Source organism: Dipodomys spectabilis, unplaced genomic scaffold, assembly GCF_019054845.1.
Source record: "Dipodomys spectabilis isolate Male_0828 unplaced genomic scaffold, ASM1905484v1 ptg000095l, whole genome shotgun sequence".
Lineage (NCBI taxonomy): Eukaryota > Metazoa > Chordata > Mammalia > Rodentia > Heteromyidae > Dipodomys > Dipodomys spectabilis.
The window spans coordinates 44,865,420-44,881,026 of NW_024870772.1; the positions used below are offsets into that span (position 1 = coordinate 44,865,420).

The 15,607-nt window shown below is 37.7% G+C and overlaps 1 protein-coding gene across 2 annotated transcripts in view; it reads left to right on the plus strand.

Moving 5' to 3' along the window:
* Positions 1-15,607, plus strand: part of Wdfy2 (WD repeat and FYVE domain containing 2) — a 243,666-nt gene that overhangs the window by 105,241 nt on the left and 122,818 nt on the right. For both annotated transcript variants that reach the window (XM_042685433.1, XM_042685434.1), the window contains exons 4-5: positions 5,413-5,467; positions 12,450-12,600. In XM_042685433.1, coding sequence (XP_042541367.1) covers positions 5,413-5,467; positions 12,450-12,600 — 206 coding nt within the window. The remainder of the gene's footprint in view (positions 1-5,412; positions 5,468-12,449; positions 12,601-15,607) is intronic.

The following is a 15,607-nucleotide window of genomic DNA, read 5'->3' on the forward strand; positions in this document are numbered from 1 at the left end:
TCAGTAGCTAACAACCTAATTTTAGTTTCCTAAGTGATGCTATATTTTAAGACACAAGAGATCATTGGCAAGTTTTCAAACAAAGTAAGAAACTAAAAATTGAGGGTTTTAAAATGTGTAACATACCATGATTCTACTGGGATTGTCAAGAACATATTTTGTTTCATACTTAACAGGTGAACAGATAGAGAGTGCTTGGAATTGTGATAGTATTTCTTGACCAGTAAGCTCAGGCCAGAAAGTAAGGATCACTATAAGATCAGCAAACAGCAATAGAGTAAAGCTCATTGTTTTCTAATTACATTATAATTGATTATGTGTGTGTATGTGTGTGTGAGAGAGAGAAAAATACACACACATATACACAACACACAAACACACACAGAGTTGGCCAATAAGTACATTAGGCTTACTGCTACTTTGACATGTACATGAAGTTGAAATATCTTTATGTTTGGCACAGACTTTAATTTTATCCCTTATGTCTTAGCCCATTCCTGCAGGCACAGTAAAATGCTGGAGATTAGATAAACAGAAGAAATTTATTTCTCACAGTTCTGGGTACTGGGAAGTCCAAGATTAAGGACTGTGTAGTTTCTGTATCTGATAAAGGCCTAGTCTCTGTTTCTAAGATGGCACCTTGAAGTCTGTGTCCTCCAAAGGAACTAAATAGAGAGAATACTTCTACAAATTCTTAAAGAAAATTGTAGGCTTGAAACAGTGGAAATTACAAAGGAATATTGTTATATTGTTATATTTCACTTTGTAAGATCCAAAGTTTCTAAAGTTTGAGAAAAGCTATTTATAAATAAAATAAAATAAATAAGATAAAGCAACAGTGGTTGTTTGGAAAAGGTAAAAGGATGATGTCCTTAATCTATAAGAAACACTACAATCCGACAGCAGTGAAAGCTCTCAAACAAGTAGTACCTAAGGGCTAATAAATATTTTGAAGCATTAGAAACATTTATAGCTACATTTTTCTCTAAGTAGTAGTAATCTTAGAATATACATATTAATTAGAATTGAAGAAAATAGTCCCAATTTTTTTACTGTAGACATAAATTGGCACTACTCATTTAGAAAACTATGTTGGTAATATTCATCCAGTACCTTGACATTAATTTCATTTCTAGAAAACCACGCAAAGAAAATCATAATAGCAAATATTGTTAATACATAGCTTCTCTCCATACTGGGATTTAATTCAAGGCCTTAAACTTGTTAAGCAGGCACTTTATCACTTGAGCCATACTACCAGTTCTGTTTTGTTTCAGTTATTTTGGGGCTAGGGTTTTTCATTTTCAATCCCCCTGCCTGTGTTTCCCCACCCCCACCCCTTAGACCCTCTGGGCTCCTTGTTCCACTTTGAGGCCAAAGCTCAGAATTTCTGGTTTCCTCTTCCACTTAATCTATTGTGGGAGGCCAGTGCAGCTGGGCCAAAGACATCACAGTGACTGCAAACAGGGCTACGTAGTACTACTTTTCATGAGAAATAAGCTGAAGTCCCATAGAGTTATCACCAAAATTCAAAGGGAGGAAGGAGAAAACTAGTTGGCAAATTCTCTCCTCACCCCTTCTTCCAAGGGATTCTTTTTAAACCTTATGTTCAGTTCTGTATGCCCGAAGACTTCTGTGCACTGGAGCCACAGCTGGACTTCTATGGGAAGCTTGGCCAGCTTGGTAGGAGTGCCTGTTCATCTTTGTCTGCTTCCTCTGCCTTGCTTTCCCTCAGTTACACTGATGATATTGCATCTCCCTCTAAATCCAGCATTAGACTTTGTTGTAATAGTAAAAAGAAAATAGAAGACAAGTACATTCAAAGGGGAAATACTTGCATAAAGTAGATATATTCATTTTATGGAGTATTAATAGAAAAAGAATGTTATAATTTTGTGCTTGCTGTAAAGATAATACTGGTATATTTGCAGTAAAAATAGCAAATTACAGAGTAACATCTATAGTATGATACTGTTTTTACTGTGATAGTAATTTTAGACAAAACAGAATCTTCTTGTGTATATATATATATTAGAGTAAGAATTTCTTTTTTTCTTTTTTTTTTTTGGTCAGTCATGGGGCTTGAACTCTGGGCCTGGGCACTGTCCCTGTGCTCTTCAGCTCAAGGTGAGCGCTCTACCGCTTGAGCCACAGCACCACTTCCGGTTTTCTAGTGGTTTATTGGTGATAAGAGTCTCATAGACTTTCCTGCTCGGGCTGGCTTTGAACTGTGATCCTCAGATCTCAGCCTCCTGAGTAGCTAGGATTACGGGGCGTGAGCCACCGGCGCCCGGCTTAGAGTAAGAATTTCTAAACGTGGAATGCTACATCAGACTGATAACTCTGGTTGTTCAAAAGGGACAGTTACTAACTTTTCCATTGCATACTCTGTAGTGTGAGATTTATTACACTGAGAATTAGAATTAACTAGGTGATAGATGGACAGTTGAATGGAAGGACAGAATAAAAGATAGAAAGAAATTTTATCCAAACATAACTTAAAATGTCGGTATGTTTGTTCTGATTTCTTTGATCAATCTTAAGGAAGTAAGTTTTAGCCACACTTTAACATATTATTTGAATGGTAATAGATTAAATCTTTTGAAAACTCAAATTTGGCAATATCTATCACATATTAAATGGCCAGTAGTTCTATTCATAGAACTTTTATAGTACTGCTGCTTGAGATATATATTAATATTTATTGAAAAAACTGGAAATAATACAAATGCTAATTAGTCAAAGAATATTACGAATTCTATTCATTCACCAAAAACATTGATATACTCCTGGAATGACCTATATGATTTGTTAAAGCAGCATCACCAAATAGTCTTAAGATTTTGTTTTAATACACATTATTACCCTGATACATTTCATTTTATTTCTCTTGGGAAATGTAACATAATGGACCTTTAAATGTTTATGCTTTGTAAATCTCTTAGAATAGCATATGATGTTGTGTATATCTGTTGTGTGTGTGAGGGGGGTACTGGTGATTAACTCTTGGCCTTGCATAAGTTAGGTAATGGCTCTGCCACTTGAGCTATACTATAGCCTTTAAAAAAAAAAACATACATTAAGTATACAAGGATGCATTACATTGTGATATTCCACACATGTATAAATTTTATGAATGTATTTTATCAGTCTCATCCTGTCTATACTCTCCCTCCCCCACCAAACCCCTGTTAAGTACTTCAACATATTACATTGTTCTGTTTTTATTTATGGCAACAAACTACTTCTACTATTCAGCCTCATTATTCCCTCTTCTACTGCTATGACATTTCTCCCCCTCCATCCTGTTTTGTACCCTAACTCCTTTATTTTGTTTTGAGACAGGCTCTTGCTAACTTTGCCCTTGCTAGGCTCAAGCTTCTGCCTTTGCTTCAGAGAAGCTGGGATTACAGATGTGTCCCAGTACACCCAGAAGAATAACATGGCTTCTATGATTAAAAACTAATAATGAAAAGTGACATATTCTCCCAAATTTTCACCATGGTTATATGTTTTTATTACAGAAAACAAATGAAAAATTAGATTTACTAGTGTAATACGCTGGTAATTTTTTTTTCTGTGTGTATGGGTCTTAAATCTGTGTATGTCTTGAACCTATGTTGAATTATTTTATACTTTGTCTTATTCCAAAAGCAACTGAGGTGACTTTTTTTTTTTTTTTAACCAAAGCCACAGAACGATTTCTGTGTTTAAAATAACATGAACTAAATGAACACTGAGTGAACACTTGGCCAAATAACAGTTGTCTTCACTACATTTAATTTTGTATGTGTGTAAGACATTTGAAGTCCTCTGAAGTGTGGAGCAAAGGGCCATGTCTTCCTCCTTGGGATTCAAGCTGGGCAGTAAGTGGGCCTAAGTGAAAATTTAGGAAACTAAGGTTTCCTTATAATCAATGACTATCAATTAGCTCCTGTGGGACAAGCTACTGTATTTCTTTTAAACTTAAGCCTGTTCTCTCCAATTGTGAGTCTAATTCTTCAGAAATGAGAACTGGATAGATACAGTGCTACTCTTTGAAGGAATAATACTACGAATTTAAAAAGTGTTACATAGAAAAATGTTATAAGGGAGAAAATCATTGTGTAGCAAATCTTATTTGTAGATAATGTTCTTAATGAGGTGTGGAATTAAAAAGTAGAGAGCTAGCCAGGTGCCAGTGGCTCATACCTGTAATCCTACCTATTCAGGAGGCGGAGATCTAAGGATCGTAGTTCAAGTTAATCACAGAAAAAACCTGAAGTGGAGCTGTGCCTTAAGTGGTAGAGGGCTAGCCTGGAGCAAAAGGAGCCCAAGGACAGTGCACAGGCCCAGAGTTCAAGTCCCAGGACTGGGGGGGGGGGGGTAGGGGGGGGGAGGGAGGAGAGGGGGAGAGAGAGAGAGAGAGAGAGAGAGACAAAGCAATGTGTCTGCCCAGTATATTCTTTCACATCACCTTCACTTCACAGTAATTATTTTCTTCTCAAGATTACATAAATTTTATGAACTCAGTAAATACCTGATTGCAAGAAAGGAGTTTATGTATGTCTTCCCATCCCTCCTCATTTTTAAATCCTCAGAGAAAAATTCAAGATGCTTCCAAATGTTGTGAAAAGATTCATTGTTCTGTTTTTAATCTCAGATAAAAGCATTACTTCAGTACACTTTGTAGCTTTCTTTGTGTTTGACAACTTCTTTTTAAAGAATATGTGGATGTTTTGCATCTGAAAGAAGCTCAAGGACTCAAAACTTGGCTAGCCCAACACTTGTCTTGTACCTGTGCAATGTTTCTACATAGGTGCTTAGATGAAACCCACACACTCACCTTTTATGTGTTCCTACAGGGAGTATATACAGTGTGCTATATATGAAAAAATGCAGTTGATATCCAAACTGATCTCAAGTTGGGAGGTGCCTTCCATATAATTGACCAGTATTTATGGATTACTTACTGTGCCAAGGCACTGTGCAACATACCTAGCTACAAGGAATGAGCAAGAAACAGCCTTGAGATTGTCCATTTAGCACAGACTCTCATATACCTATTTCTCTAGTAGAAAATTGTGATCTATTTGCTCATTGGCAAATTTTCAACTGTGACACCGCAGAGAGAAAAGTATTTTGAATCTAATATATTTTTCAAATTGCAAGATGCTGAACTTGATGCAGTTTTTTTTCTCATACATATATTTTAAAGTCAATTGAAGAGTTACATGGTAAAGACTGTGATACTTGCATTGAATTGTAATTATAGTTTCTTTTAGATAGGTACACAAATACTGAGTTGATTGGCAAAGCACTAATATTGATGTAATTCTATGATTATTGGCTTTATAAAATCTTGTTTTACCAAAATATAATTTCTAACTTAAAGGGTTTCTTTTTGCTTAAGATTTTTCTTTTCTTTTGCAGGAGTTTATTTTGTCAGAAGATTATAACAAGATGACTTCTGTGAAAAACTATCAAGGTAGGGAGTTGGAGGAAGTTTTAAATTACACAGTCTTCAAACTATCTATTGATGATTTTTCACAGTCTGATTTGGGAAAGATCTAAGCATTAAGATCTTTATTTGAAAATTTGAAACTAGAATTCATTTTCCCATAATATAATTCTTTTTTTAAACATTTTATTGTGAAAATACTGTACAGAGGGGTTACAATTACATGGGCAAGTTAATGAGTACATTTCTTATCAACCATAATATAATTCTTAATAATAATTTTTCTACTTTTTTACATCAAACATTTATTAAGAACCTACTTGTTATAGTAACTCAGGATTGGAGTAGTGAACAAGAAGTAGAATGTTTGTTTATAAGCAATCTATAGACCAATGTAAAATATGCCTAGATAATAGGTTCATTAAACTGTTGTGTGATATATTAGAAAGTTCCTTTGTTGGCCGTTGCCTATTGGAATGACTATAACTGAATACAGCAGTCTCTCTTGTTCTCCTTTTGATTTGTTGGTTTCTTAAAAAAAACTTTAAATTAAACATTGAAGTATTTTATATTTCAGCTCTTGCTTTTTACAACCCAAGCTTTTGTTCTTTAAAAATGAGTTTTAATTGTCTTGGCCACAAATTTGGGATATCACTGTGCTACTAGATCCATCTAAAAGTATGCCTAGTATGAGAGGTACCTTTAAAATGGTTCCTATGCACACTGTCTCCTGTCATTCACACTCCTCCCCTTGAACATGAGCCAAACCTATAATATCTAGCTAGTCATGATGGTCCCTTCCAAGATTAGGTTTGGAGACACCAAGATTGGCCCTCTCTTCTTTCTTGTTTATGTGTCTGATGGAAACCTGCTATCCTTGGAGTCCAGTGGAGAGGCCTGTGTGCTGAAGAACTGAATGATGCCTTGTTCACATCCATTGGTATCCTAATTCTCCCAGTTCAGCCCAGAAGTATTATGTGAAAGGGCTGTGAAACAGACCTTGCATCTGTTAAGCTTTCAGATGAGACCTCATCTACATCCCACACCTTGAGTCCATCCTGTGAGAAACCTTAGGGTAGAGGCATTCAGACAAAATGCACCAAGATTTCTAACCCACAAAAACTAGATAACAAATGTTAATGATTTTGATCCACCAACTTTTAGGTAAGTTATTATACACAGCAGTAGATAACTAATTTATGTGTGTGTAATCTGATTAAGAACAAAATCAAAGTTCTTCCCTCTCCTGCACACTGTTCTTTTTCTTCCTTCCCCCTTTTTGCCAAAACTGGGCCTGTTGTTCTCCCTTAGCTTTTCACTCAAGGCTGATGCTCTACCACTTGGCCACAGCTCTACTTCCAACTTTTTACTGGTTAATTGGAGATAAGAGTGTCTCAGTCTTGTCATAGAACAAAGATGAACTTTCTGGCAGCCATTTTACACTGTAGTTCATATGGGGCATTTATTACCTCAACAGTCCTCTTAAGAATTATTTTTAGACTGTATTCTGTATTTTTGATGGATTTTTTTTTTTTTTTTGGTTATCCAGCTTTTTGAGGTGGAGGGTTTTTTTTGTTTTGGTTGTGTGTGTGTGTTTTCTGTATGTTTCTTTTTTTATTTTTGGTTCTTTGAGACAGATTCTCATGGATACAGTCCAAGCTGGTCTCAAATTCATGATCCTCCTGCCTTAGCTTCCCAAGTGCTAACATTAGAGGTATGTGTGACCATGACCAGCTTTGAAGTTGTTTTTGTTTTTATTTTTGGTTTTAGTTCCTAGACTTTACATGCTGTTCATTATCATATTTAGTTCATCATTTCTGCTTATCAAGATATTTTTCTACTACAGTTATCATTTATACACTAATTTCTACCAAGTTTTGTGTTTTTTTTTATAGATATATGCCTGTTAAAATATGTGGTTCTCTACTGTCTTGTTAAAAATACTAATTGAGGCTGGTGCCAGTGGCTCATGCCTGTAGTCCTAACTACTCAGGAAGCTGAGACCTAAGGATCAAGGTTAGGATCCAGCCTGGCAGACCAACCCAAGAGACTCAGTTCCAAATAACCAGCAAAAAGCTGGTAGTGGAGGCATGGCTCAGGTGGTAGAGCACCAGCCATGAGTGTAAAAGTCAAATGAGAGTACAAGGTCCTGAGTTCAAGCCCCATTATAAGTACAAACAACAAACAAAAAATTCTGATTGGCCTCACAGATGCACATATGAAGAACATATGAGAAACCAAGCTTAGGCACCATTATTTGAGAGAGTTTCTTAAAATATAGTTTATCTGTTTCTACTTTATCTACAAGAGGATTATTAAAAAATGGATACCTAGACTGTTATAGAAGTTTTCTTCACAAACATGGTAAAAATGGTAAGCAACACTTTTTGATGTTTTGGTTGTTTATTTTTATGTAATGATACACTCTTGAGAAGAACAAAATTCCCCAGTTCCCAGAGCAGAGAGAACTAAATCTCATAGTAATAGACATAACAGCTTATATTACAGCTGTCTTGTGGAGATAAAGGGAAGTAGTAATAGCTAGTGCTTGAGTATGAACATGTACTTGGGGATCAGAGACAAGGTTTAGAGCCTGAGGGAGATGAAACACTAGAACCAAGATTTCCATAGAAAACTTATAAAGGACTATATTAACATGGAATGAAAGGGGAAGAAACCTTTCTCATTGGCCCAGAGGTGACAAGGAAATTTATTCCTCACGGTGATGCTGAATAGGCAGGAACATCCCTCATGATAAATCTAAAACTCACCCAAAAACTTTTGGGTTTCAAATGCAAATTTAAACCAATTATGTTGAGCTGGAAGGGCTGTGAAAATATTAACATAAAATTTGTTTTTGATTAGTGATAACCTTGAAGTACCTGCTAGAAATAAATGTGAAAGCTGTCTTCATAAGACAACTGGTACAATAGCAAAGACAAGAATTGTTTGGCTAAGGCAATAGGTCCATGGTAGAACACTTATCTAGTATATGCAAGGTACCAAATTTGATCCCAGCACTACAAAACAAAAAACAAAAACTGCTTAAGATGAATACATAATTTTAAAACAGTTTTGAAAATATATAGCATATATCACAAATTAGAGAAAGGATCTCAGAAAATGATCAATAATCTGAAAGAGACCAGAACATATTTTAATTAATTGAACAAATCAAAAGCTGGTGTAGTAGTACATATTTGTTATGCTAGTACTCAGGAGCATAAGGCCCAAAGGTCAAGGGTTTGAGACCAGCCTAGGCTAGGTAAGATCTTCTTTCAAAAAAAAAGAGGAAAAGAAAAAAATGGGGGGAAAAAGAAAGGAAAGGTAAACAGGGAGAAATGGCGAGGGGAAAAACAAATAAAATAGGAAGATTTTATTTCTTTTGATAGTACTGGGTTTGAACTCAAGGCCTCATAGTTGCTACAGGTATTCTACTACTTGAGTCATGCTTCCCCCTGAGCTATAGTTCTTTTTCCTTTAATTATTTTTCAAATAGTTCTTTTTCCTTTAATTATTTTTCAAATAGGGGTTTGAGTTTATTCTTGGACTGGCCTTGAACAAGATGCTCTTATTTTTACTTCTCACATAGCTGGGATGATAAGTACATACAAACATGCCCAGCTTTTATTAATTGAGATTCTATATCCTGAGAAAATCTCTCAAAAATGGAAATATTTTGCCAGGCGCCAGTGGCTCATGCTATAATCCTAGCTACTCAGGAGGCTGAGATCTGAGGATCGTGGTTCAAAGCCGGCCCAGGCAGGAAAGTCCGTGAAACTCTTTATCTCCAATAAACCACCAGAAAACTGGAAGTGGCGCTGTAGCTCAAGTGGTAGAGAGCTAGCCTTGAGCTGAAGAGCTGAGGGACAGCGCTCAGGCCCAGACTTCAAGCCCCACGACCACCAAAAAAAAAAAAAAGGAAATATTTTTTTAGAAATAAAAATTAGAACAATTAATCACAATGGACATGCACTGAAAGAAGTGTTACAGGAAGTCCTTCAGGAAGAAAGTGATATCAAAGGGAAAATGAACATCCACTAAAAAGAATGAAAAATGCCTAAATAGTAATAACTTTCAGATTGTTTGTTAGATAGACCATTAGGTAAGGACATTAGGCACTTAAGTAAAATTAATGACAAAGTTCCATGGGGTTCATATCATATGAAAAAGCAAAAATATGTGAGAACAATAACACAAAAGCAGGGAGGTAAGGAGAAATAGAAATATACCATTGTACAGGGTTTTTGTTTTGTTTGTTTGTTTGTTTTGCCAGTCCTGGTTCTTGAACTCAGGGCCTAGGCACTGTCCCTGAGCTTCTTTTGCTCAAGGCTAGCACTCGACCACTTGAGCTACAGTGCCACTTCTAGCCTTTTCTGTTTATGTGGTACTGAGGAATTGAACCCAGGGCTTCATGCATGCAAGGCAAGCACTCTACCACTGAGCCACATCCCCAGCCCACCATTGCATAGTATATATATATTTTTTTGGGTGGGGGGTCCGGTCGTGGGGCCTGAACTCTGGGCCTGGGCACTGTCCCTCAGCTCTTCAACTCAAGGCTAGCACTCTACCACTTGAGCCACAGCGCCACTTCCAGCTTTTTTTTTTTTCTGCTTATGTGGTGCTGAGGAATCGAACCCAGGGCCTCAAGCGTACAAGGCAAGCGCTCTATCACTGAGCCAACTTCCCAGCCCCATTGCACAGTTTTTATGCTATATATACATGAAATGTTAAGGAAGGACTCTAGTAGGTAACAATTAACAAGAAATTACAAATAATCCTAGAACGGTCATTAAAGTAACAATTGCAGCTTATAAGCTAACCAAGGCAATAAAATAGAATTAGAAAATAGTTCCAAGAGGAAAAAAAGACAAGGAAAAAATATGAAAAATAGAAAACAAACAGATAATAGCTTTAAATATAACATTGACAATAGCAATAAATGATCTAAAGCCAATTTAAAAGGCAGACTGTCAGATTGAATTACAATCTTAGAATAGAATATAAGGTGTTCACAGCTGACTTTAAGTTTAAAGATATAAGTTCAGAAAATGGAAGAAGATATGTCATGAGAAGACACTAATTAAAATGAAGCTAGATAGTTTTGTTAATATCAAAGAAGATCTCTGAGCAAAGATGATTACCAAGGATAAAGAAGATTATTTCATAATGAACCAAATCTTTGGAGAAATGAAAGACTTTCCAGCCCATTCTATGAAATCAGTACTTCTTGATGCTAAAACTATAACAACAAGAACAGAAAAGTAGTCTACCATTCTTCATTTAACCAAACTCAGTAATATGTTAAAAAAATTATCAAGTCATTTTTATCCCAGAAATGCACTGTTGGGTCAACATTAAGAAACATTAAGTGATGTCTACATCACTGAGAACAGGTGCTCAACAGACACTTTTCTGCTCATGTGCATGGCAGTAATGTAGGGGAGAATGATGGAAGAGGTGAGACTGATCAAGATGCATTGTACTCATAATTTATGGACTTGAAGCCTCTTTATATAACTATGCAATAATAATGATAATAATAATAATTTTTATAACTATAAGGATGGGGTGAAGTATTTGGACATGATGTATAAACCTGAATTGTCAATACTTGGGAGGCTGAGCCAGGATAATTGTGAATTCAAAGCCATCCAGGGCTATGTAGTGAGACCCTACCTCAAAAAGTAGACAAATAAACAACAAAAGGAGTACCCACAGGATAGCCAATTCAACAAATACCTGTTTGTTTTAAATCTGATATTTAAAAAGAAAGAATCTCAGGGAATATGGAAGCAGCAATACTATGATTTCTCTAGCATTGTATCTGCCTTCTAGAGAACCAACCACCATAAAGGTCAAAAGTAGTCTTTGACTAAAAATATGATTTCATAGACAGACTCCTAAAGATCTTTTCATCCATATGATAAATATTCAGAATCCTTATTCAGGAGACAATAATCGAGAATGGCAGTTCAAAGCCAGCCTGAGCAGGAAAAAGTCCATGAAACTCTTATCTCCAATTTACCACCAAAAAGCAGCAAGCAGAGTTGTGGCTCAAGTGGTAAAACACTACCCTTGAATGAAAAAAAGCTAGGCCCTGAGTTCAAGCCCCAAAACTGGCTTCATTATCTCATATATTCGTCTTTTGGCATAATAGATTTCATTCTCTTTTTATCATGCTGTCTTTTTTTTCTATATATTTGAACAGAAAGTTGTTCATTTGTAATTTCATTAAGAGCTTCCAAAACACTCTTCAACAACAGAAACAGTACATGCTTTAATTTTATGAAAAGTGCATTTAAAGTGGCAAGACATTACAAATGTCATTCCTGATTGTTTTATGATCACACTGGGTAGCAACCTTAATATGTTGAGAAACATGGCCAAGTCATTTGAAGCCCTTTGAGACAATGATTCTTGGGTTAGCACAAGTGGAGTAGGAGTGGAGCAACAGCACCACATAAGCAAAAAGAAAAAAGCCAGAAGTGGCCCTGTGGCTCAAGTGGTAGAGCAGTAGTCTTGAGCTGAAGAGCTGAGGGACAGCACTCAGGCCCAGAGTTCAGGCCCCACGACTGGACCCAAAAAAAAAATAGGGCTGGGAAGGTGGCTCAGTGGTAGAGCGCTTGCCTTGCATGCATGAGGCCCTGGGTTCGATTCCTTAGCACCACATAAGCAAAAAGAAAAAAGCCGGAAATGGCGCTGTGGCTAAAGTGGTAGAGTGCTAGCCTTGAGCTGAAGAGCTAAGGGACAGCGTCCAGGCCCAGAGTTCAGGCCCCACGACCGGACCCCCCAAAAAAAAAACAAAAACAAAAACTCAGGCATGCCTGTCTACAAGGGAATCCCGCCCTGATAAGAACTACTGTTCTGCCTTGGCCCTAACAGCATATGATTGCTAGCTCTTTGGTAGGGTGGGGGGAAAGGGGTGATGCTTCTCAGGACCATGCTTTCCAAGTCTTCTTAGGATGCTTTCATTATGCATTGTATTTTTTTGTCTCTTGGTTTCTAGCGCATCAGAGCCGAGTGACGATGGTCCTTTTTGTCCTGGAGCTGGAGTGGGTGCTGAGCACGGGACAGGATAAGCAGTTTGCCTGGCACTGCTCTGAGAGTGGGCAGCGCCTGGGAGGCTATCGCACCAGCGCTGTGGCCTCAGGCCTGCAGTATCCTTTGCCAGACGAAACACCGTGGGGAGAATTTAGCTGTTGACCTCTGAGTCATGAAATTGGGGGCATGTTCATGAAATGTTCCTATGATTTGCTGAGTTGGCCAGCGTGGAAAATGTTCAGAAGCTTTGTTAAGACACAAGTTTTCAAGAGCCCTGATGTAAGAATGGAGTAAGTTAACTTCACTTGAAATAATAGACCCTGCTGACTGCTGTGACACAGAACTGTAATATGGTTCTGACATCTAGACATACACAGCCCAGGTGTAGGAGCCTTAGCTGCAGAAAACTATGGTACATTGAGATAAAACCATCACCAAAACACAACCTTTTGGTTTTTGCACTTCCTTTATAGACAGTATTGTTGTAAATCTCTATTTGGTGCTTAAGGAGAAAACTGCAGGGTTCCATTCATTTTTTTAAATACGTTTTTTATTGTAAAAATACCATACAGAGGGCTGGGAAAGTGGCTCAGTGGTAGAGTGCTTACCTTGCATGCATGAGGCCCTGGGTTTGATTTCTCAGCACCACATAAGCAGAAAAAGCCGGATGTGGCTCAAGTGGTAGAGCGCTAGCTTTGAAGAGCTGTGGGATAGTGCCCAGGCCCAGAGTATAGGCCCCATGACTGGCAAAAAAAGAAAAAATACTGTACAGAGGGGTTACAGTTACAGGAGCAAGGTAATGAGTACATTTCCTATCAAGCATTGTTATCTCCTCCCTTGGTTTTCCCCTAGCATCCCTTCCCTCCTACCTCCTCCCTCTTCCTCCCCTCACCCCCCCCCCCCCCCCCCCCCCGCCTCCCCACTTAAATTGTAAAGTTCATTTTTCAACATAGTATCTTGTACATCTCATTGTTACAATGGGTCAACCTGTATCCCTATTTAAGCATTTTGTTTTTTTCCTTCCCCTCCCCAAGCTAGAGAAGAGTATATAGAAGATGCAGGGCACTGACATCAAATACAGTGAAAACAGGGGTTATGCCATGGGGGAAGAACATACAAAAATAAAAAAAAAATCACATGGTACATTATAAATACGTTAGGAACAATAGCAAGAAAGAAAAAACCACTTGTGTCCCTATAGGGATTTATTTTGCTTAATATCATCTTATCTGGCCATATGTACATAGCTTTTGACCTTTTCTGCTTGGCCCAGACATATACTAGTTATTGCAAATGACCTGTTTCTTTGGGCCTGGCTTACTTCACTTAATATAATTTTTTCCAAGTCTTTCCATTTCCTAACAAATGGGGCAATGTCAGTGTGTGTGTGTGTGTGTGTGTGTGTGTGTGTGTGTGTGTGTGTGTGTGTGTGTGTGTGTGTGTGTGTGTGTATCACATTTTCTTGATCCATTCATCTACTGAGGGGCATCTGGGTTGGTTCCATTATCTTAGCTGTGGTAAATAATGCTGCAACAAACATAGTTGAGCTGGTGGCTTTAGTATGGTCTTGTTTGTGATCATTTGGGTAAATGCCCAAAAGTGGGATTGCTGGGTCATAGGGGAGCTCTATGTGGAGTCTTCTGAGAAACCTCCATACAGCTTTCCAAAGTGGTTGAACAAGTTTACACTCCCACCAACAATGAAGTAAGGTTCCCTTCTGTCCACATCCCCTCCAGCATCTGTTGTTATTAGAGTTCTTGATTTTTGCCATTCTAACTGGGTAAAGTGGTATCTCAATGTTGTTTTGATTTGCATTTCTGTTATGGCTAGAGAGGTCGAACATTTCTTCATATGTCTATTGGCCATTCTTATTTCCTCTTCAGAGGAGTTTTTCTTTAAGTCTTTAGCCCACTTATTTATTGGGCAGTTGTTTCTTTGGGGGTTTGTTGGAGGATTTAAGTTTTTGAGTTCGAGATATATTTTAGATATGAGACCCTTGTCCATTATATGACTAGTGAAGATCTTTTCCCAATCTGTGGGCTTTCTTTGATCTTGCTAGCTATGTCCTTTGCCATGCAGAAGCCCTGTAACTTCATGCAATCCCATTGCCCAACCTTTCTTTGATCTGTTGTGTTTCTGTGTGTCTATTAAGAAAATTTCATCCTGTGCCAAGGAGACCTAGAGTTTCTCCTATTCCTTCCTGTTACGTTTTCATGGTGTCTGCTTTGACTTCGAGGTCTTTGATCCATTCATTTTTAAATTATTTATTGAGAGGCTACTCTGCCAGGACCATAGAAGGTGAGCTCATCTTTCCCTGGTAATGATGAAATCTTTGCTTCAGGCATAAGACTTTCCTAGGATCTAGAGTGAGTGCTATTGTCTCCCGTCATCAGGGTCCAGATGTTCAAGGTGAATCCCTGCGAGGCATATAATCATGAACAGCGCTAGCACTCTTATACTTGCTGGGTAATCCTCATTTGTGCCTGGCGGAGCTCCAGAAAGCTCAGTGCCAACTGATACAGAACATATGTAGATGTCACTCCCAGTGCAAGGATTAAAGGACCCTGGAATTATTAGGTTTTTGGTCTTTTTTGTTTTAAGTAGCCTTTCCACCAGTTAGCAATTGAGTAAGTAGTGGAGATAGATTATTGATTAACAAATGCAGGTATAAGCAGTAAGGCCTGCTTTTTCATTTTCATCTCCATACAAAGTTGATAGTTAGTGAATTGCAATTATAAGACAAGGTACACTGCAATTTCTTTGTAGATGTGTAGCAGTATGCTGGTGTGTGTGTGTGTGTGTGTGTGTGTGTGTGTGTGTGTATGTAGGCTGATATTTTTCTCACTGGAAAGAAAAAATGACCATTGTGGAAGTAAAAGTGGCAAGTTACCAAGAAAATCAGAGGCAAGGATGACAAGAAGTGGGAAGCAAGATCAGCTTACCTTTGAGAGGGTAGTGCTATTTGGGAACACAAGGAACTCTAGATTCTGCTTTCTGAAAGCCAGTTCAGGTGAGTACAGTGCTTGAATTGAATACATGAATTTTCTTGTTGACAGATGAATAATTTTTCATAGTGTTATAACTAGAAGAGCCTTTAATCTACCCTGCCTTTCTTCAGGCTAT